The sequence below is a fragment of the Gouania willdenowi genome, chromosome 12, assembly GCF_900634775.1.
Source record: "Gouania willdenowi chromosome 12, fGouWil2.1, whole genome shotgun sequence".
NCBI lineage: Eukaryota > Metazoa > Chordata > Actinopteri > Blenniiformes > Gobiesocidae > Gouania > Gouania willdenowi.
The window spans coordinates 4,420,241-4,444,110 of record NC_041055.1 but is presented as its reverse complement, the minus strand read 5'-3'; the positions used below and the strand labels follow the sequence as shown (position 1 = coordinate 4,444,110).

Genomic DNA, 23,870 nt, shown 5'->3' with positions numbered 1-23,870 from the left:
GGTATTTCTAAATTAAAAAAACTTTCTAAACATGGAAACATTAGATCTCATCAGGTTGACTTTTCTATCTCACCACGTCATCCCCTGCTAGCTGCACTGGTGGGTAAAGTTAAGAAGGAGGTGGGGTGTCTTTCATTGGCCTAAAAATGTCTAAATCCCAAATATTTTTGGACAAATAATAAATAAGATGATAAATTACTCTTTATCAATAGATCATTTTGAGGAATCAGCTTCCAAAAAAAAGTTTGGATTTAAAGTTGTGCACTTTATTTTAAATACCAAATAATATATGAGCACAAAGTGTGTGTTTATTAAAATGTATTTGATTTTGAAATAGATTCAAACACGATGTGCCTAAAAAGATGAAAACATGAAGTGCGTAATTAAAGGAAAAAACTAAGTTTTCAGATAATTAGTGAACTATTTTCAAATAGTTAAATAAGCAAATAATCAAATAGATTATATGACATGTAAATTATTGAATAAAAATCATTTGATTTTATTTGATTTTTTTTATAAAGATAAATTAATAAAAAACTAGACACATAATAATAATAATAATAATAATAATAATAATAATAATAATAATAATAATAATAAAGTATACATTGAGCAAACCCCAAAAAATCAAATAACACTTTTTAAAATGTATTTAACTATCAGGGAACGTCATATTCATAATAAATCAAAACTCAAAAACTAAATTAAACTAATCACCTGCAAGAAAACCAAATGTAAAAGTGCAGTCGTCAAAAATACAGGAAATAATGAAACATGTTTTGCGATTCGTATCAAAAAGCTTAAGATTTTTTTTTATATATATATTTAGCACATAGCATAAACTATGGAGTAGCATTTTTATTTTTTCTTGGAAGAAAAGAGAATAAGACCAAGAATGGAGCCCTGTGGTACACCACATGAAAGATGTTTGTGTGTTTAGGTAAAGTCACAGCAATATTGCACAACTTCAGTCATTTAATGTCCTTTTGTCACCATTTATGTTTTATGTTTTTAACACAGTTTTATTCTATGGAAGAAATCCTGCTGATATCTGGTAAAAAAAAACGCACCAAACGATGCTTGGTTTGTCTGTAATCTTACATTAAATATTGTATTTTTCATTTCCACCGAGCATCCGGTTTAGGGTTTGTTGAAATCCGAGCGGCCTACTCGTGAAGTCACATGGGTGAGACACTCACAAAAGTGTTGGGTAAATGTAGACAACTAATATAAATATCTGTATTTTATTAAAGGTTAAAAACAACCTGCTACAGTGGAGGCCAATGTCACAGCCCACCTCTGTCTGTTGACTAGCAGCGATATCTGCTAGCTTAGATTGTGTTAAAACAAAGATTTGTCTTCATTCTTCTCAAACGTTTCCTACATTTGTGGCTGGAGAAGAACGGGTTCGCCTAATCAACTACAGTGAGCGTCACCGTGTTGTGTTTTATCTGTGTTGTGGTTCTTAGAGTAATCCAGTAGCTGTGTCGTGGGCCGCTCTCCGCCAGCGTGTGTTCATCGTACTCACCGACACTTTTTCTCGTCTTCTTCCAGCCCATAGTTGACCTCAGTCCCATCAAACGCTCTGCGTCCTCGCTGACGCCACAGCGCCACCAGGAGGTGGAGCTTAGGCAGTACGATCTGCAGCGGCCCGGTCAGGCACGGTCGGCGACAGAAGAACGAGGCCACCACCATCACCACCATCGCTGCCATCGACGCAGAGACAAAGACAAGAAGCAGAAGTCTCTGGATCAAGCTGTGACAATACAACCGTCCAGTACCGTTGGTGAGACACGTAGCAAGAAAAGGTCATTTATAATCACATAAAACACTTTAAAGAATCAAACATAGACTGCTTCTTTCTAATACACAGACACAACATAAACACGTAAAATGTCACAAAAATACACAACAATGACAGAAAAATGCACAACATGACTTCAAAAACACACAAAATGTCACAAAAATACACAAACTTACTGAAAAATACACAAAATGATACAAAAACACACAAAATGTCACAAAAATACACAAACTTACTGAAAAATACACAAAATGATACAAAAACACACAAAACGTCAGAGAAATACAAAGTCAAAACCAAAATACACAAAATGACAGGAAAATATAGACACAACAAAAATATACAAAATGACAGAAAAATACACAAAATTACTCCAAGAGTAAAAACAAATACAGAAAAATACACAGAATCACTCCAAAAACACACAAAATTTCAGAAAAGCACACAGACAAAACAAAAGTACACAAAATGACAGAAAAATACACGACGACATACAAATGCACAACATGACTTCAAAAACACACAAAATGTCACAAAAACCTAACTGTAACAAAAATGCACAAAATGACAGGAAAAAAGCATAAAAGCACGCAAAAAGAAATGAATGTTCCGTCAGATCGGTCAATTACATTCTACATATATTCTTGTTGTGATTAAAGTTGCCCATGTTTGGACCAGAGGATTTAGAGGCCAAGTCTTACCCAACACATCGATCTCTATAGACCGATATGGAAAACAAAAGTTCATTCCTGAGATTTAATGCGTGTTATAGGACCCAGAGCTTCTCTTTCAGTGTGTGGAGATGATATATGAGATTGTAATGAATAGGGTTCTGTGTTTCTTTCATCACAGGTTTAATCCAAACTCTGGATCTATTCCAGCTTTCAGGAACAAAGTTACATAACTGCACCTGGTTTAGGAAAGTAATGGGTTAATCACATTAATTAAAGCTCAGTCGAGTTTGAGGGCTGCGTGGAGTCCAGGCATTTAACACAACAAGCACCTGCTGAGCCTTGTGCAAGTCCTGTTTCATCACTGTCACATCAGAGACAGTGCACAGTTGCTAAAGTACAAAATCTACAATGTCCAGAAACGTAAACATCAGGAAATGGCTGAATGTGAGACAGCGCCATTGTCCACTCAGATTTGTATATGAAGTGGTTTCTCACTGCAGGTTCCTTCACTGACCCCTCAGCTGAAGGCTCCTCCAGAGAACGAGCCAGAGAGCGAGACCGAGGCCGTCCCCCGCAGAGGAGGCACCACTCCTCTGCGGGGGAAAAGCAGCGCTACTATTCATGCGAGCGCTACGGCAGCAGAGAGCAGTGCTGTGCCAGGTCAGCAGGTCCCAGCAGGTCCACATCTCCAGGTGAAGGACACGACTCGGGGCTTCCCAAACAGGTAAGTCATGTCCTAACCCTGGCACTCTGTGTCATTTATTAGTTTCTGTTTTCTGCTAAAGGCTCCAACTTTACCTCACAACTATCTGTGTTCAGATTGCGAGAAACTTTGATTTAAATTTCTACCTGGGGAGATTTATCAGGGTTGAAGATCATCCCTAATTTTAACTAGGCCTTTAAAAAAGGTTCAGAGACTTTGGAGAGGTGGCTATTTCAGAGCTGGTGTTTGACTGGATGAAGCGTTCAGCCCTCGCAAGGTTTAAACCTGTTGAACCAAAGTTGAACAATTGAGGCTTCTGCCAACAAGGGGCTGGACTGCTCTTTTGGCCATTTTGGCTTGTTTCACCTGCTGCCTTTCCTAACTTCACAGGTCACAAGTCGCAGATCCTGAAAACATGATGGAAGCACAATAAATAATGGGTAGCAGTGTAAAAATGCGCCATTGGTACTTTTTCCTACGTGGTAATCTCCCTTGAACTACATTTGACACGTCAACATTATTTTAAGGTCCTGCCACAATGCACACGTTACATTTGACATTAGCATTAGGAGCAGGAGAAAAGTATCAGATTGGACCTGTTGTTTGGCCTCTTGATCCCTTAGTTGGTAAAAGCCTCCGTCATGCAGTTTTATGAACTATATGTGCTTGACTATAATCTACGCTCAGCAGCCGGCTTTAACCATTGGGTAGGCTAACCAGTAACCACTTCTTAAAATCAGATATCAGTTCTCTAAACCCCTCCCCCACAGAAGGTCTTTGATCTTGATCAAAGTACTTCCCTCCATCAGGGATGATAACCTGCACTGATGACTCGACCGTGGATTAAATTTAATCTAGTAGTTCTTTTGATTTAACCACAGAAAGTTCTAGGTAAAGTTCTTAGTTCCTGTGGTGGAAGTGTGCCTAAAGTTCTAGGGGAATAAAATACAGTAATTACCCTATCTGTCATTAGCATGACTAAGGTTACATGAAGACTGTCATTAAGCTGTCATTCGCTAAAATATGGCACTTTTAGCTAAATTGTGACAGCTTTGGAGCTATGTTGGCATTTTCAGCGTTAGGTTGAGGGATCTAGTCAGGTTAGGTAGAGTTAGGGGTTAGGGTTAGATCGAGGGTTAGGGTTAGGATAATGAAGGGTTAGGATTATGAACGAGAGTTAATAACAGCCTTCATGACACCTTGTTTATGCTAATGACAGGTGTCATGTCATAATAATGACAGCGTAATGTCAGTCTTGTGTATAAAACTTCAAGTCAAGTGTGACCACATTTTCTTTAACCTGAACCTTTCCATTTTCCTTTGTCTCTGCAGCATAGTAGCACCGGTGTTAAAGCTGGGGTCTCTGGTTCCACTACACCGGGTCGTGGGCGTCGACAGCTCCCACAGACACCCCTCACTCCTCGCCCTGCTGTTACGTTTAAGACTTCATCCCTCCCGTCCACTGCCGGCGCTGCTACAACAGGCCCTCAGTTTCGCTATAACCGTGGCCTTTCAGAGCAAGACCCCGTGGGCCTGGACCAGTTCCCGATACCAGTCACCCCCTTAGTGTCGGACCATGGTTTAGACCGGCAGCAGCAGCACTCTTTGCAGCGCGCTCTGCTTGAAGAGACAGAGGACTTCCAGGATGCCGTGAGCAGCCACAGTAGGGGGCGCTCTGCCAGAACTGCATCCTCCACCCCCACCTCGGCCTCTCATGGGACTGCAGCAGCTGCCCCGGCACCGAGCCAGACTGGGGTAGTGCCCAACGGATACCATTTCACTCTCGGTGTGAACTCCCCGTCCGGGCCTGGGAACAGGGGCGGTCTCAGGGAGAAGGAGGAAGACGATTGGTGCTAAAATGGCAGGAGACCTTGATGGAGTTTGCTGTGAGGTCGAGTGAGCAGCAGCGTCTGAAATGCTGCTTGGGGCTCACGTCGAGCCCATTGGGCCGGTGTGAACGGAGACCGGTCACAAGAGCCACGCTGTGGGAACAAGTCAGCGGGAAGTGCAGCCAACGGGGACCAGGAACCAATCCAGATTTGTAGTATCACTTTTTTAGAGATGAGAACCTCTTTAAAGGAAATCTACAGACATTTTCTACCCCTTTATATGAACTGGAATGAAAGCACATGAAAAACCCTTAGATATCTTGCCTTGACCAGTATAGTCAGTCGAGCAGGGGCCAAAACAAAGCCAAATACTCCTCATTCAAATTGTGTTTTAGAGGGGCCCAAAGGCCTCAGTTCAGGTCATCCAACTTTGGATGGAGTTCATGTGTGAAATGTAGAGAAAGGAACAAAAAAAACTTTTACTCACTCTAAAAACCTGCCAAATCATTATAAAACTTGGCATCTAAACAATTCCAATGTGAATAATTTCTATATCTAAGGTTGAAAAGTTATTGTTACGGTCATTAGCAATGCTTGGTATGTGACTTCAGCTGATCACCATCGAAGGCCATTAAGGGATGTTGATTACATTGATGTTAGGCCTTCTCTACTGCCTCAGGACCTGTGAACGTTTACAAGCCGTCCAATGGTCTGCATCGACAAACCAAGACTGGCTTTTCTAAACTTCTGCCACTCAACACTGGTTTACAGTTGCAACTATTTTCTGCAGAGAACGTTACATTATCAGAATATCTCCTGTGTTTGATACCTGGCCTGATAGAAGCCCCACGTGGACAGCAGCTTTCTAACCTTCCCTACCAAGGTTATTTGGCACAAAGTCTGTTTGTGTGTGAGTGCAGAACGCCTCGACTTCTTCACTGCCAACCAAACCTGTTGACTTTTAAAGCACAGTCTGGTACTTTAATGCCAACTATAAATACCAATATCCACTCAATAAGAAATGGTGAGACAAAGGAAAACACATCTTTTCATTATTATTCACTACATTCATCATCCATTGGTAGCTCGTCATTTTTGATAGATGACAAGAATTTGTTATTTCCAGCCTGTAATTATGGAAAAACCATCGTAATGAACTGAAATGATTCCAATAGTTTTGACAAAACAATCCAGCAACGCTATTCTTCTTTCTTCTTCTTCTTCTTCTTCTTCTTCTTCTTCTTCTTCTTCTTCTTCTTCTTCTTCTTCTTCTTCTTCTTCTTCTTCTTCTTCTTCTTCTTCTTCTTCTTCTTCTTCTTCTTCTTCTTCTTCTTCTTCTTCTTCTTCTTCAAGTTTTATTCACAATTTGCAGCAAAAAAAACTCCCAAAAAAACAAATTGGTTGATTGCCAACACCGACTGGCAATTAAAATATAAACTATATGGATAAAAGAGTTTGGACAAATGTAGAGCCGCAAATTCTCTGTTTCAAATTTAACTCAATTTTGTTTCATAGTAAACAGATTTCAGTTTTGTTTCGATTTCATAAAGCTTTCCCTAATCAGTCTAAACTATTGTTATATCATATTTCTATGCTTTAGATGTTCAAAGGATCTAAATGCTGCAAGATTACTGGCACAAGTTATGCGTTAGATTAGGCATGTCTGTTTGCTACACTTACTTGACTTTAAGCCGTCAGTTTACAGGGAAAAATGTAGTGGAAATGCCTGATATTGTTCCAAAACATGTTGGTTAGAATCGAATTCATGTCGTATAGCAATTTCCATTTCAGCAGTTGAAGTCCAAAATTCCACAAAAATCGTGAGATTTAGCGCGAGATTTGCTACGCGTTCAACCAAGTGTTAATGAGCAAAAATAGCATGTAAATCTGATATAAAACATGCATGTGGAGATATATTCTGTCATATTGCAATGTATGCCTGATTTTGTTTAGATGGATAAAAAAAAATTTATTTAAAAAATTGCTCTTTCATCTCATCACATTGTCCAACATGTCTTGAGATCCTAAAGTGTTAGCATTGGCCTTTACTGAAACCCTGGAAAAAAGGTGTTGAAATAAAATAGAAAAAGATTATTGACATTACACAAGTATAATGAAATATGAGTAACAACTCCTTGTAGTGCTGAAAACAATATAGAAACAGTATATTAATAGTATATAAAAGCACATATGGAGTAGATTTAGACCAAAGTTTCTCAGCGGACCTAAATTATGACATTACTATACTAATAAAACCCATTTATTTTTCATTTATAACTTATCTGAGCACAAAAAGCACTTTGTAAAGACAGAAAACAAAAAAGCCACTTTTTTGTTTTGTATTTTAATTTAGAAACAAATATGTTTAGAAAGTTTACAGGAAACACAAGCCAAACGTACGCATGGTTGCGGGTTTCGCTGAAAACTGAAATTCCTTTGTGTCTTGTCTGCTGGATACTGTCCTTTACTCCATCGCTTCATCAAACCAACATCAACCGTTTGCCACTGCCATGCGATTTTTCACGTAGCATACGAAATTCTGCATGACCAAGTATACCAAGTTCAAGTACACATCTTCAACTGTGCTGCTCCAGCGAAGCGTGCCATACAGTTCCACTCACACTTGCAGAATATTCTGGACTTTTGGCGACGATTCGGATTGTTCCGTGCAAGTAGGCCTTTAGAAACGAGCTAAAACTGGTCTGTTAGTGTAAACTCTTTGATTTAAAACCTGTAAAGACTGAGAGAGTTTGTGTCGTGAGCAATTTTACATCGTCACGCTCATATATGATATACATGCCGCCCAACGTCATCATTACCCCCAATTTCCACTGGACGCGTAACGGCTGCATATCTGCTGCGTAATGGCAGCAAAGCCGATACATTTCCATTCTAGTCAATGTGTCACTTTCCACTGCCAGCGTATGCGGTGCGTCACGGCAGTGTAACGAGTCCAACTCCTTTCTCAACACATACGCAGAGGTTCTGTTTTTGATGGGTCCCGGAACACAAGGCATACATTCTGCTAAAATGAAGATCATGCGGAACAGAAAGTCTTGCACATACACAGAATAAAACAATCGGTTTATTTTTCAAATAAAATACTTTGTGTTCAAGAGCAGAAGATCTACAGGGCAGGACTAAGTGGATTTTCTTCTGCTCCTTTCGAAGGACACAATGAACTGTTTGTATGGCTTTGTGGTTCTCTTTGTATTAACTACAACTCGTTATATTGCTTAATTATGCGTGAATTAGGGATATCTTCTGTCTGGTGGAGCCATAACAGTACACATCACAGACGGAGGTGGTGGGGATTGACGGACAGCGGAGCACTGAGACGTTACAGAGCCGTTACGCATCCAGTGGAAATTCGGTGTTAGTCTTTTGTCTAATTGTTGTTGCAGCAGCGCAAAGAAAACATGTCTCGCTTTAATTAAACTGTTGGTTTTCTGGATCCATTTGAAGAAATATCAGCACTTCCAGGTGTCCAAATTTATTGTGGAGAGAGGGACACTCGTGCGCACAATGAAGCCTGTCGCGTTCCAGCCAACCCTCCTCCACCTCGACCTTGGTCAAGAATGGCACCGCTACACTCACACGAGCCAAACAATCCAGACTTTAGGTGTTCAACGTGCCTAAGCCTAGCATAGATTAATATGTGTTGCATCCTGAGATTTAGCCTATTTTTATTGACACAAAAAATGTGGTTGCTTTTTGTTTGGTTTTACATTCACTAAGAGTGTGATCGTTGTTAATTTAGTGAAGTTATAAATGTATAATAAGCATCACCTGATATTGTCCCGTCTGTCATAACAACAGTCACATCCAGATGGTCTTCTCCGGGAACACAGATCATTGTTCTAAGCTTTGAAAAAGACCAAATGTTCACCACAATACAACTGACGGATATTACAAAACAGGGCTGAACGTAGTTAAACGATTTAGGTTCTAGAGAAACTCTCCTGGTATGAAGTGGCCAAATACCAAGTGCCTCGTTTTCCACGATGTATCATGGCGCCGTTTAAGATCTGCAACCGGATTGAGATCAAGCCGAGAAACCTCAGCGGCCATAAAGTGGACCAAACGTTTGGGATATAAACCACCGAATGCAAAAAACAAGAGCTTTTAAAAAACTGCTGTTAGAACTGTGGAGATCCAGTGTAAGCAGTATAGTGCATGCCGGGTTTGTTCAGAATCAGTGTTTTTTACTCGTTGCTTGAGGACATTTGCCTTTCTCTTTCTCTTTCACTTCTACTGCCAGTTTGTTTAATCCAAACTGTCTCTGAACGGGAAAAAGTGCCATTTTTAATTAAACACAGGAATCTCCACACTGAGAATGATCTGCCTTTCCCATGCATGCAGTGTATACAGCGTGTCCTCCGTCTGCCATGTTGGCCCACGCCACACGGGCTCTCGCTCCTTGGCCCGTCAGTATCCTCCAAGGAGGACTTGTGGGCGGAGTTACCTGCCCTGTAGCTCTGTCCTCAGAGGCTCCGGGTTCAGTACAAGTGTGTGTGCGCGCGTGTGTGTGTGTGCGCGTGTGTGTGTGCGCGTGGAAAGGTGTACATTTGAAATGTATTATAGGATGTTGTTCATGTTGACAACACACACTGAGGCACGACAAAGCCGTCGTATGTGAATCCCAGGGGTATTTTTTTCAATGTTGGCAGGTTGATTGCATGATGCATCCTGAGAATCACTCCAAATATAAAACTGTGTTTTTCCAAACTTGGGTGGAATTGACTATTTGTTTTTTTGTTTCTTATCGGCTGTAGTGAGTCACTGCATCCTACTAGATGATGCAAGTCCACCAACAACAACGTTTTGGGTTTTTTTGGTCCCAACATAATCTTCATGGTAAGACCTACAAAAAACTTCTACTTGTATACAAATAAATGAAAATGAGCCAGTGGCAGAGAAAGAGCAGATTATTATTATTATTATTATTATTATTAGGGCGACCGTGGCTCAGGTGGTAGAGGGTCGTCTTCTGATCAAGAGGTTGGTGGTTCGATCCCAGTACCTGACTATGTGTCGAAGTGTCCTTGGGCAAAACACTGAACCCTAATTTGCTCCCAGTGGTCGACTAGCGCCTTGCATGGCAGTCCTGTCCCACTGGTGTGTGAATGTGAGAGTGATTGGGTGAATGAGCTGATATGTAAAGCGCTTTGGGACTGCTTCATTGTGGTTATAAAGCGCTATATAAAATCAAGTCCATTTACCATTATACCAAGGAAAATTGCTATACAAACCAATTTAATCATTAATAACTAGAAAAGGACTCAAAGAGCGCAGACCTCCGCCAAGCAGCCTCAAGCTCAGCTAACACACTCCGGTCACGGTAACATGGTAAACTCAGGATTGCCATGACTACCTGTCAAACATTGAGCTGTTTGACTCTGAGAGAACCTATGACATCACAAGTTCCACAGTGTGGATGGGAAAACAATTTATATATATATATATAATTTTTTTTTCTTTTGGTTTCCAGAACATCACCAAAATTTGATCACCTGTTCCTTGTCCCATTTATCAATTTTCCTGAAAATTTTGTCCAAATCCGTTCATAACTTTTCAAGTTATCTTGCTAACACACACACACACACACACACACACACAGAGACAAACGGAGGGTAAAACATAACCTTACTGCTCTTCGCTTCACTCCTTCCATCCGCTTCTGCGCTTCGCTCTTGGTGGAGGTAATAATACATTTTATAGTGTGGTGCTTTTTCAAGGCAATACCCAAGGTCACCGTACAAGCAACAGCAATAATTACTAATACAAAACATTTAAAATGACAAAATTATTGGACAATGTTGATATTTACGCATTTTAACCATATATGTTATGGAACAAATAATAGTTTGAGTATAAAATGGTAAAAATGGACTTGATTTTATATAGCGCTTTATCACCAGCAGTCTCAAAGCGCTTTACATATTAGCTCATTCACCCAGTCACTCTCACGTTCACACACCAATGGGACAGGTTCTCAATCTTTTCAGCCCGCGACCCCAAAAATAAAGGTTCCACAGACCGGGGACCCCCACTGTAGCTGAAGGTGGTTGAACACAGACATGAACATTGAAGAACAGTCATGTGGAGACAGGACCATCTATAAGGGGGAATAAAGGGGAGATATTTTTGGGGTCCATCCATAAAGTCAGCAAAATGATGGTTCATTGTTCTATGAATCTGTGATAACCACATTTATTTATTCATCTGAATAATATCCACTGTTATCCAGGCCACAGCATATAGTCATCTTAAAGATGTAAATCCTTGTTTTAATCAGAAATATAATGGGATAAAAGTGATTAAAAAAAATGGTGCAAAAGGTGGTGAAATGGGATTTTAAAAACCACAGTAAAAGAGGTAAAAAGGTTTCAAATTGTCAATATTGTCTTAAGAGTGACAAGGGTGGGTGGGATGTAATTTAAAAAGTACGAACAATTAGTTTAAATGGGGCAAATAATGGGCATGAAAAACCGTTAATGTGGTTAAATTGCCATAAATAAGTGTTAAATATGGGACATTAGGTGGGAAAAGTGGCGAAATGGTTTCATTAGTGCAGAAAATGTCTTGAAAGTGGAAAAAATGTACAGAAAAGGCACTGAAATTAGATGGATAAGTGGCAGAAATGGGAGTAACGTCGGAAAAATGCATTAAAGGGGACATATCATGCTAAAGCCACTTTTTTAGCCCTTAAATGCATTTTGTTGTATATTTAGATTGTTTAGAAGAACAGAAAAAAATCAAATTAGTTTCTTCAGGTGCTCCGTAGACATCTTTATATTCTGTTTTGGTCATATTTTTCAATCTGTTTCGATTTTTCTATTCTCTATAATGTTTTTTGAACAAAAACGTCACAGTATTTGCAGCGGAACTGCCAAATTAGGACATCGACTCCAGGCCCAACACTTCGAGCAATCCGCCATTTTTATTTCTTGCTTTTATTTTGAAGTCCAAGCTCAAGGATGCCGAAGTTACGAGAGGAGAAATCAAAATGTTGGGTTGTTGGATGTAGTAACCCACACGCTTCATTACACCGTCTCCCAGCATCAGAACCTTTTCAAAGTGCCTGGTTGAGTTTTATTTTTTATGGAAATGCACCCACATCTGTGGGTAAGGTCATTTTTGTGCGCGCGAAGCACTTCAAGGATGACTGCTTCATCAACCTCCACCAGTATAAAGAAGGATTTGCCAAAGGCTTTGTCTGATTGAGGGTTCAATTCCTTCTATCTTTGGAGACGACAAACAGAGCACTTCGGTAAGCTGTAAATAACGCTAAAAAGTGTGATAAGACGTCCCTGTCATTGTTTTGTTAGCATTAGCATTAGCAGTTGCACCGTCTTCATATGTTAGCGCTGTGTGCTCGTTTTAGATCCTTGATGATATGGCCTACGTGATTTAATTTAAGTCTAAAGTTTTCATTAGTCATTTCATTTTGCCGTTTGTGTCTCTGAAAAGACTGTATTAAAATGCATTTTGTGGCGTTAGCTTGGCGCTAGTGTTTGCTTGGCGCTAGTGTTAGCTCACTTGTTAGGGTTCTGCAGGCTCATCATCTTCATTTTCATTTCGCTCCGCTGGGTCAGATTCTGGCTCAAACATGTAAGGCTGGATGACAAGTCTTCCGTTGTTGACATTTTGTAAATAACGTGTGAATAAAAAGTTTCTGCACCGCTACATAACCGTATTTCTTCTATCAAACTACAAAAATGGCCGAACAGGATCAGAGTTGAACCGAGTGTCACCTCTGCAACCTGAAGAGGGGGCGGGGTATGGAGTGTCTCATTTGCATTTAAAGAGACCTCACCAAAACGAGTTGTTCTCAGAAGCACATCAGAAAAGGGGTAGAAAAGGGGTGGAGCTATAATAATGAGGAATTCAGACCCAAGCATTGCAGTTCCGGTTTATATAGACCACAACTGTATGATTTATATGTAAAAAAGGAAGGATTTAAAAGCATGATATGTCTCCTTTAAATGGAGCCAGAAGGAGTGATGAAAAAAGTTTAAAATATGCCAAGTTTGGGTAAAAATAAGCAAAAATGGGCTCAAATTGTTCAGAAAATATTTGTAATTTTTTTGAAGGCCCCTCCCAATGTGTCACGAACCCAAATGGGGTCCTGACCCCAAGGGTGATAACCCTTGATGTACGCCATCAAGTCCATCACACAATTTTTTTTTTTTTTTTAATTGTGAAGTTTTAAAATAGAAAAAATAAGAATAAGAATTAAATAAAAATAGCGTATAATAAAAAATATAGTAAAATACGAGACACTTTTTTAAAAACGAATTATGAACTAAGAATTCCTACAACTTAAGTTTGTTTAGTTTGAAGTTTAGCAGTGTGAAATATTTATTTTCTATTAAAAAATTTAAAACTGAAATTTAGATATTTTATCGGCAAAATGAGGGCGTGGCCACACCAGGTTGTCTCATTCCCGTGTTAATGAAGTGGGCGTGGCTTCAGCCTGTAGTTGAGGGAGGAGGAAGAGGAAGAGGAGAGGCATAGATGAAGAGGATGAAGTGTAGAGTGGAGCAGTTCTAGGACTCTTCTGTCTTGGTTGGTTTGAAAGCCCTGGTCCCGGTGAGGAGATGCTGCTGTCCGCCTTGTTTCTCTGGACTCTGGTGCTGAGCTCCGGCTCTACGGAGCGACCAGCGGCTGATGCTGGAGCGGAATCCGGTTCTGGGATGCTGAGCTCAGGTAGGAGAGGAGAGGGTGGACCCCCCTAAACACTGCCTTAACACTAGGACCACCTGATTTTAGAGTTTATAAAGTTCACTTTGGTGTTAAATAAGTTATCTAACACCAGAAAATGTAAAGGAAAAACAAAGAAAATCCCTGAAAAACGTCTCTTGAAAAAGCTTTATTTAACGCTTAATGAGTTGCAGCTGTGATTAGTTTACTGTTAGTCTGGCTTTTGTTTGTTTCTTGATATGGTTTTTGTTTCAGTTCTTAAAAATAGTGAAGTTACTTTATTAATTAAAACTCAAATGTTTAAACAAACTTTAATTTTTTTTTTTTTTTTTTTACAAATATTGAGAAATTGACAAAATGTGATACCGGATTAGATTCAGATTCAATTTAAATCTGTTTGTTTAGTTTTTAAAATAAAATATACATACATACTACTTTTTGTATTATTCTGTTTTATATTGTATTGCACAGTTTTCATTATTCTGTTTTTAATGTAAAGTGGCCTGAAAGGTGCTTTTAAATGTAATGCATTATTTTATTATACTATATTAGAACAAGTGTCTAAACTCTTTATATAACCCGAATTTTCCGTCATGTAAACACGTCTTGAGATATCCCCAAAAAAATGAAACATTAATATGTTCTGCAATCTGTGCATTTTTTATTTGCAAGGAATCTTGGTCTTCTGAGTAGGTTCTTGCATGCGGCAGGAAATGACGCGTATTTGCGCCATGACGTCTAGACGTTATTCGTGCGTCGCGTTTTAGATCGGGATATTACAAATTTCATGTATACAGGAGTAAATCTCTCTGCTCACGCATGTAAACGTGTTATTCCTAATGTTTCAGGAACCCGAATATTGACCTTAACTCGGATGTTGACTGCATGTAAACGTAGTGATTGATTATGACATGAGACTCCGGTTTAATTCAACAGCTGCAACGTTTATTTTGCCAATCACTAAAAGCGACATTCAGCGTATAATCGATCTGCTCCGGTCAAACACGCTCCCTCACTCCGCACACTGGTCCAGCGACTAGGGCATTCATTCACAGTTAAAGGGCCACGCACACACACACACTTCAAGCCTTCCACTCCCTCACAGTTAAGACTGCGTTTAAGTCCAGAAACATGGTACCATTTGATTTTCCGTGAATCTGTATCGGTAGTACCGAAGGAATTCGGTCGGTACTAGGGCTTAACGATTTTGCAAAATAATCTAATTGCGATTTTATTTTTTTCCTCCTCATTATTGCAATTTAATATGCAATTATTTTTCCAAGAGCCTCTTGTCATGTATTTTTCAAGCAATAAATCAATCTGTTTCATGATAAACAGATTTATTTTTAAAATATATTATTTAAATATAAAAAACAATAAAGCAGACAAATCTGTGGCTGTATCTCTTCAACATATGTAACTAACTTCACATTTCATGAAACACGTAGACTGCACTTAAACACTTTAAAAAAAGAAATTGCACCCTTTGCGATTAGAAAATCACGTTTTAATCGCAAATGCAATTAATTGTTCAGTTCTAGTCAGTAACTAAAAAAAAAACAACCTCTTCATATGATCGGATCAGTGATCGTTTTTTTTTTTAACTCGGTGATCGGCCCAAAAATCCTGATCATGTAAAGCCTAGTCAGAACTTTATTATCCCCGCCAGGTGACATCATCCCTTCAAGATCCAGATGTTTGGTGCTCTGACCTGCTGGGAGACATTAGCTAAGTCACACCTTCCTTAGACACACAGGTTTAATAAGACTCCTCAAACAGCTCATCAAAGATACGTAAACATAAAAATAAAGGGGAATTTTACTGACTTTATTACAGGCCTGCTGATATTTTTCAGTCTCATGAGCAGCAGCCTATAAAATCCCAATATTAAATCCCTAATAATCAAATATTTTTGGAGGTCCTTTGTATTTATTTAAAATTTTACTTATCTTTCACTCGAGTATTATTACTGTATTCACACAATAAGCCCAAAATAGCATTAAAAAAAGATCAAATCTCAGCAGAAAAGTTTTTTTTTTTTTTTTATGTAAGCGAAAGCTACTTACATTTTTAATGAACTTATGAATCTTATTAATGTCAAATATAAATTGTATCCAAATATAGTAAAAGTATTTATACAAATGTATTTACATCAAAATGTAACTCTCGTAAGCAGCCAGTTTGCCTCCTTCACAGCCTGGTAGTGACACGTTTACTAGTGGAATTGAACTCCTCGGAATCACTAGAATATCTTCAAAGGAACGTCCATTCTTTGACCTGCTCGTATATGTTGTGCTGAGCGATGTAAATAATGTGACTGACTGCAGGCTGTGGCCTCTCTGGTGTCCAACAGAAGTCCCAGTAAAGCAGGGTTTTTCCAACTTCGGGGTCGCGACCCCATGTGGGGTCACCTGAAATATCTAGTAATTGTTAAAGATATACTGATTGAAAAAAAACTATTTTTAACTTTTAATGACAATCTTAACTGTGTGCTATACTTTGACTTTATCAAATATAAATCTATTTCAAATAAAATGCACTGTCGAATTATCTGAGCTGACGCAACTTGTCACGAGTCCAGGCTGTTCTGTATTTGTAACTTAGTGAAACAAACATGGTCAAAAACTAATTCTAGAAATTTTTGATATGAAAATGGGGTCACAATCAAAAAAAACCACTGCAGTAACTGCTCCAGACATGCCAAAACTAACTTCAACAAACATCTGTGTTTGTCACGTGAAAAGAAAAATACAGAAATCACAGACCGACTGTGGGAGCTTATGCAAACCAGTGCCCAGAATCACATCTGGCTGATAACGGCTGCTCACATTGGTTCTACTTCAGGGAATTAAGTTGTGCATGTCTTTTGTTTATTGGTAAAGCATAAAACACGATTGACGTTGATGTAGTACAAGAACCTTTAATTTTATACAGGGCGTTCATGGTTTTAACCTTGTTTGACGCATCGTCATGACGACACGGTTTTGACGACGTGTTGTCTCCTCAGTGCTTTCTCTGTCTGGACCTGCTGTGTTTTATCAGCACCGTTGATGCACTGACGTTGTGCACCGGCTACAGGATAACTCGGTAGAAGTTGATCTAAGGTTGGAACTCTGCCAGTCGCCTCTCGTGTTATTTAGCCGCACAGGAAAGTCGTGTAAAGTTAGTTTGGACTTATGTTCTGACGGGACGGACAGATTCTTCTCAGCCTGGATGTACTGGAGCTTATGTAACACCACGTCCCAAACTCTCCATTCAACACCATTAGCTTCAGCATGATATGATTTACAACAGCTTTCACCCACAGTGACTCCAGCTCTCAGGGGTCCACTTCTGATAGCTTCTGTTCACAGCCTACTGCATATATTGTTCATTATTCAGGGTTTTCGCCAGCGCTGTTGAGCGTAGGGGCCCCCGACATTGTTATTGTGCTCCCCTACGGATCGTAGGGGGATTTTCTGTTGTTTTTTTCTTTCTTTTTTTTTTTAACTTCGTCTGCCCATGCTGTAGAAGGTCAACACTACAAGAAGTGCACTCTTTTTAAGATGGCAATGCATGTTTTGTTATTGAAATTAAATAAATATATTTTTTAAATTGCATAATTGTGACCACCACCAGCCCTCCCTATTGAAGGGTAAGAAATATTTTATTAAAGGGAGAATATAAAAAGAGAGGGCAGTGTTGCATCTAGATGAGGGGGAAGGGAACAGGGAAGAGGGAGTCAAGGTAGGAAATGGAAGGGGTGGGGAAGAGTTGACTGTTTTAAAGGGAGTGAAATGTGATGTTATAGTTGTTCATATTGTGCTTATTGTGTTGTATAATCAGTTTTTTCCTTTTTTTTTTTAAAGCAGAACTAAGTCACTTTCACTTTAATACATCCTTCTCGTAGTCCCTCTGAGGGTTATACAAGTGTTTATGGGGTGATCGGGGCGTATTTCACCCCCCCACTCTGCTTTAATCACTACCGCCGCAATAATTGTTGCACACTTGGACACAAAGGGGACTTCCAGGCGTGCATGGGTTGTTTTAACTCTTTTTAATCTGCATAACCGAGAAACGCATGCATCAGCTGCACCGTGTATTTAATACAGGCAATTTGCTCGGATGCTCCCATTTTTACCTGAGGACCCCTGCCACCACTTATCTGCATCCTCGGCGTAATTACTGTCCAATATGAATAGTGCTTCAACCAGGACGTAGCATGTAGCGACACATGGAGCTGCTCGTCATGTTTATAACTCACAATCATTCTACATGCGCGCGCACGGATGTGAACACCGTCTGGTTGAAACGTGGTTTGGACTTAATGAGATATCGCCGTAATTCGGGTTAAACAGTTTAGGGTCGTGTTCTCTGGGTCAGGTCTTCTTTTTTCGACCCGATTAAAGCTCTACTGTGTGCGTGTGTGTGAACGTTTGTTACAATATAACTGCAGGTCCCACATAATACCGCCTTTAAATTTCAAAAGCATGTCTTGGAATCAGTCTTTTGAATAAAATGTTATTTCTTGTTTATACAGTGTGAGTATTTATTAGTGGAGGAACTATACCAAGCATGAGTAACTCAACTACATTCATCATGACCCTTCGCCGATTCAACAAATAACTTTTGACTTTGAAGTAAGGCTGGAACAAAGAAGAAAAACAACAACAAAAAAACAACTTCAGCTATACTTCACTAAATTTAAAAATTGTCTGCGCCGGTGTTGATCGCACACCCCGCGATCCGCCTTTGCTTTGACAAAATTACTGGTGAGAACCCTGTTATGTTCAATTAAATCTGAGTGTCTGAGATGATTTGGTTTTGATGTCTTGTTGACGATACGATTCTCCCACGATTTTTTTTACAAAATGGGACTGTAGACAAATGATGACTGAAAAATATTCCTTTATTATTTTGGGGGAAAAAAAACTAGAAAATACTGTACTATTTTCCTTTTGTATTTCATTGTCAAAAGAATCCCTTGATAAACTATTCAATTACAACTATGCAATTTAACTAAAAATAAATCTGAATGAAATAAATAAAGGAATAATACAAATGAAGAAGCCTATTAATTTAAATTCTGGTTTTTTAGTAAACAATGCAAAACTGCATAATAGTTCTTTTTCCTTTTAAAAGTGCAACTGAAAATGTGTTTTGTGCCTTAACAACAAACAGATATTCACATAATATTACAGATATTCTTTCGGTGCTAAAGGGGTAAGGAATCATTTATGAACATGTAGTAGCAGATTCCGCCCGCCGCCTACACTTTTGGTCAAGAAGGATAAATATATAGCGCCTTCTGCTGTTTAAAAAAAGTACTGCGATTCAATTTTCAGAATGTCGATGTGAACCGTGATACCTATGAATCGATTTTTAACTGCCTTACTATTAATCGTTGCATCCCAAATGCGTAATATAGATGAAATATATTAAAGTGCTTCAGAAGTCGTCACGGTGCACTCACATTTTGTAAAATTGAGCATAAAGGAACAGTTTTGGTCTCGATTTAGCATTTTATTCAATAAGTCTGTGTTGCCTAATGTTTAACAAAGCATTTAATGGGAAAATATGGTGAAGATGTTTTTTCTTCAGACCACACAAGCTGAACTACCTACAGCTTCTCTGGAATTGGGTACAGTCAAGTGTCTGTGCAACGTCCAACTAAATCGAGAATCAATTCGGATCAGTTTCTGATGATATCCAATATGCGGTGCATTTAGCCTGATTTACCCACGCCAGGGTTCTTTTCCCTGGGAACTTTGGCTTGTTTTGGCCAGCTGTTGTGGCCAACATACGGTAAACATTAAGACTCATGTAAGAGCAGCCTTGGAATCATCTCCAGGACTCTTTCAGGTTAGGAGGAGAGATGATTACCTGCAAAGAGGAAGTTTATACCTTTGCAAGCCAGAGATTGGCTTTTCTTATCAGCAACAGGAAAGACATTAGATAAGGAGGTCAACTTTCAAGTTATTGCTTTAAAATTAAAATCAGCAATACCAAGTAGAAATACAGACTGAGCTGTGATTGTAAGTGAAGGCGGAGAAGATTGGTGCTTCCTCTGTGGACTGTTTCACAACTCTCACCTTCATATGAGTCTTTATGATGGCAATAAATCATGCAGCATTTTGTTCACTCACAAACACGTATTCCTGTGCGGCTGATTTATCAATGAAACCAAGGTGTTAAAGGGGACATATCATGGTTTTAAATCCTTTCTTTTTAGATATAAATCATACAGTTGTGGTCTATGAGGTCTATGAATTCCTCATTATTATAGCTCCACAGGCCCCTTTTCTACCCCCTTTCTGATGTGCTTCTGAGAGCAACTCAGTTTGGTGCGGTCTCTTTAAATGCAAATGAGACGCTCCATACCCCGCCCCCTCTTCAGGTTACAGAGGTGAGACTTGGTTCAACTCCACCCTGCTCGGCCATTTTTGTAGTTTGATAGAAGAGATACGATTATGTAGCGGCGTATAAACTTTTTATTCACACGTTATTTACAAAATGTCAACAACGGAAGACCTGTCCCTCCAGCCTTACATGTTTGAGCCAGAGTCGGACCCGGCGGAGCGAGATGAAAATGAAGATGATGAACCTGCAGAACCCTAACAAGTGAGCTAACGCAAGCACCAAGCTAACATCACGAAATGCATTTTAATACAGTCTTTTCGGAGACAAAAACGGCAAAATGAAATGACTAATAAAAACTTTAGACTTAAATTAAATCACGTAGGCCATATCATCAAGGATCTAAAACGAGCACACAGCGCTAACATATGAAGTCTGAAGACGGTGCAACTGCTAATGCTAACAAAACAATGACAGGGACGTCTTATCATCACACTTTTTAGCGTTATTTACAGCTTACCGAAGTGCTCTGTTCATCGTCTCCAAAGATGGAAGGAATTGAACCCTCAATCAGACAAAGTCTTTCGGCAAATCCTTCTTTATACTGGTGGAGGTTGCTGAAGCAGTCATCCTTGAAGTGCTTCGCGCACACAAAAATGACCTTACCCACAGATGTGGGTACATTTTCATAAAAAATGAAACTCAACCAGGCACTTTGAAAAGGTTCTGATGCTGGGAGACGGTGTAAAGAAGCGTGTGGGTTACTACATCCAACAACCGAACATTTTGACTTATCCTCTCGTAACTTCGGCATCCTTGAGCTTGGACTACAAAATCGCAGCGAGAAATAAAAATGGCGGATTGCTCGAAGTGTTGGGCCTGGAGTCGATGTCCTAATTTGGCAGTTCCACTGCAAATACTGTGACGTAATAGTTCAAAAAACATAATAGAGAATAGAAAAATCGAAACAGATTGAAAAATATGACCAAAACAGAATATAAAGATGTCTACGGGGCACCTGAAGAGACTAATTAGATTTTTTTCTGTACTTCTAAGCACTCTAAATGTACAACAAGATGCATTTAAGGGCTAAAGAAGTGGATTTAGTATGATATGTCCCCTTTAAAGTCAGAGCAGCTCAGATCACACCCTGAACATAACTTTAAACTCTGGGTAGAGACTTAACGATGTGAGGTCAATGCATTAGAAAGTAGAGGTGTAATCGGGCCCCAAAGGTTTGACCCGACACAATGCAGCTCGATTAAGCAGTTTTTGAAGCTTGAATTCGTTACAGCAAGATACGATTAAAATCTGTCCACGCACACAGCTCATCATCAGATGCAGATTAAATTCAAACCGAACCCAACCTCACCCGTCGGGGCGTCAGATCCTGTTGGGTTCTGGCATGGATCTTCAGCTCTCTTATGAAGAGTTCTTGATCAATCCTTCCGTTTTCATCACTCACAGGGTGATGGTCAGCTGTGCTTCAGTAAGACACAGTAAGTGGTTTGAAAGCTGTTAACAGCTGCAGTGATTGATTGATTGATTTACTTCACATTTATGCTAGGCTTTACACCGATCTGTTCAGCTATATCAGATCGGCCGATATTTAGTATTTTATGCAATTAAGGCTGTAATGTCTTAATTCACCGATTGATCAGTGACGTCATTGTCGTGATGAAACTTTCTGTAGATGCTCCCATTGCATTGTTTTATTGTTTCATTTACACCAAAGAGTTGTTTGCTTTACGTGACACGGCTTTATTTTACTCACATTTGTGCACAGAGGTGAAAACCTATGAGCAAACGGCGAAAATGTCTCTCGGTTGGGTTGGAGTGGCCCAGCGCTGTACTTTTTCCCCAGTCTACCGGCTCTAAAAGCGGTGACAGCGTCTGCTGTTCGTGCCTGTGTGTTTGTACTCGCTTGTTTTGTTTATTCAGCCTGACAATGTTATAACAGAGTCCCGTTTACTTTCGCTTTCATACCGGAGACTTCTGTCCGTTTCAGGGCGGTGGTGGACACAGAACGCCCTTGCTTCACAGCAGTCATTGAGTATGACATGGGACTCCGGTTTATTTCAACAGCTGCAACGTTTATTTTGCCAATTACTCAAAAATGCCATACAGTTTATAATCGATCTGCGCCCACACACCCACACTCTGACAACAAATATGTTCAAGCCCTGCATGGAAATTCTAAACTCTTCCACTCCCTCACAGTAACAAGGATGCGTTTAGGTCCCAAAACATGTTACCTTTTGATTTTTCGTGAATCTGTATCAGGTAGTACCAAAGAAATTTGGTCGGTATCTAAAAAACAACTTGAATTCATATAATCGGATCGGTGATGATTTTTTTCAAACTCACTGATTGGTGATAGGCCCAAAAAGCGCAGTTTATGCATCCTGACTTTTATTCACACACCGTAATATGTGTGAGGAACTAAACACCACGCAGAACCATGAGTCGATGAAATTGGAATTAACAGAAACTGAGGAAGTCTGCTGAGGGTAGTGGGTTGCAAGAACAAGGCCTGGGACTTTTCTGTATTGAGTTTGCATGTTTTCACCATGCTTGAGTGGGTTCTCTGGTTTCTTTCCACTATCCAAAATCTCTTGTATTAAGAATGTCTGTTATTGTTTTCACCACTGGACAGACTGGTGTCCTGTACAGGTTGTACTCGCCTTGTGCTTGATGTAAGCTGGAGATAAACACCATTGACCCCGGTGACCTTGAGTGCAGGTCAAAGTGGATTTTTGACCCTGAGTGTCTGTCCACCTCCCTACCATAACCTTAGCCCTGTAGACTCCACAGGTGGTTCTAAACACAAGAAGAGCACTGGGACAAAACCCAACAGAAGGTCTTAAACCTATAACCTAGACAAACTCAAAGTACCTCAGAAAATTTAAATATTTACCCACTAATCCCAGTTCTATCCATCCTTTGTGTCCATCTGTGATTGTCCATATTAGGTCTGCGCGATATGGACCAAAACTCATATCTCGATATTTTTTCACAAAATGGCGATATAGAATATAAATGTTGATTTTTTTTTTTTTTTTTTTTTTTTTAACTCAAAGTATTACCAGAACAACAATTTTGGGTAGAATTGGTTGAAAACAGGTATTTTAATACAAAATAGGCTATAAAATATATATCGATATAGGTGATGTAATTTTAAATATCATCAAAATAAAAAAATTTGACATATCTTGAATGTCAATATATTGCCCAGGCCTAGTCCACATGTCTCGGTTATCTTAGTGTTGTCTAGATGATGTGTCTGTGTCTAACTCACCCACTCAATGAACTATCACCCTATCAGTCACACACTTGCTTCAGAAATCACTGACTTAACACTTGCTCTTGTTTCAGTGGAGGATCAGCAATCAAAGAGACTCAAGAATATTTAAGGAATGTGGAAAGGCATCGTTTCACGTGTGGACTCTTTTCACGACATTTCCAATAACTCACACCAAAGATTTTAGCTTCAGGCGTTCAAGCTTTAAAATTCCTCGTTGCCTTGCAAACGTTGGGGCCCAGGGCATCCTTTCCTTTGGTTTCTGCTTTTAAACCCAACACAGGAAGTGTGGAACGATGTGAAAGATTACTGTAAGACTGTACAGAGGAGCTGGGATCTTTTTGACCAACACTTCTATAGGGCTTTTAGCCTCTTATCAGCGAGACGCTCCAGTGTCTCGAGCAGGTTGAGCCCATGATGTCACTACCAGTGCAATTCCAGATCCATTACCGCACATCTGCATCCAATGAAACTTGATCTTAGGCCTTAGTGCGCGCCGAGCCCTGACCTGGAGCCC

The 23,870-nt window shown here is 39.6% G+C and overlaps 2 protein-coding genes across 2 annotated transcripts in view; both read left to right on the top strand.

Annotated features, from left to right (window-relative positions):
- Positions 1-6,241, top strand: part of LOC114473084 (voltage-dependent N-type calcium channel subunit alpha-1B-like) — a 198,151-nt gene extending 191,910 nt beyond the window's left edge. The window contains 3 exon segments of the mRNA XM_028462481.1: positions 1,555-1,786; positions 2,979-3,202; positions 4,514-6,241. Coding sequence (XP_028318282.1) covers positions 1,555-1,786; positions 2,979-3,202; positions 4,514-5,038 — 981 coding nt within the window. The 3' untranslated portion in view covers positions 5,039-6,241.
- Positions 6,242-13,540: 7,299 nt separating this feature from the next.
- Positions 13,541-23,870, top strand: part of LOC114473668 (collagen alpha-1(I) chain) — a 155,955-nt gene continuing 145,625 nt past the window's right edge. Inside the window, exon 1 of the mRNA XM_028463432.1 lies at positions 13,541-13,722. Coding sequence (XP_028319233.1) covers positions 13,614-13,722 — 109 coding nt within the window. The 5' untranslated portion in view covers positions 13,541-13,613. The remainder of the gene's footprint in view (positions 13,723-23,870) is intronic.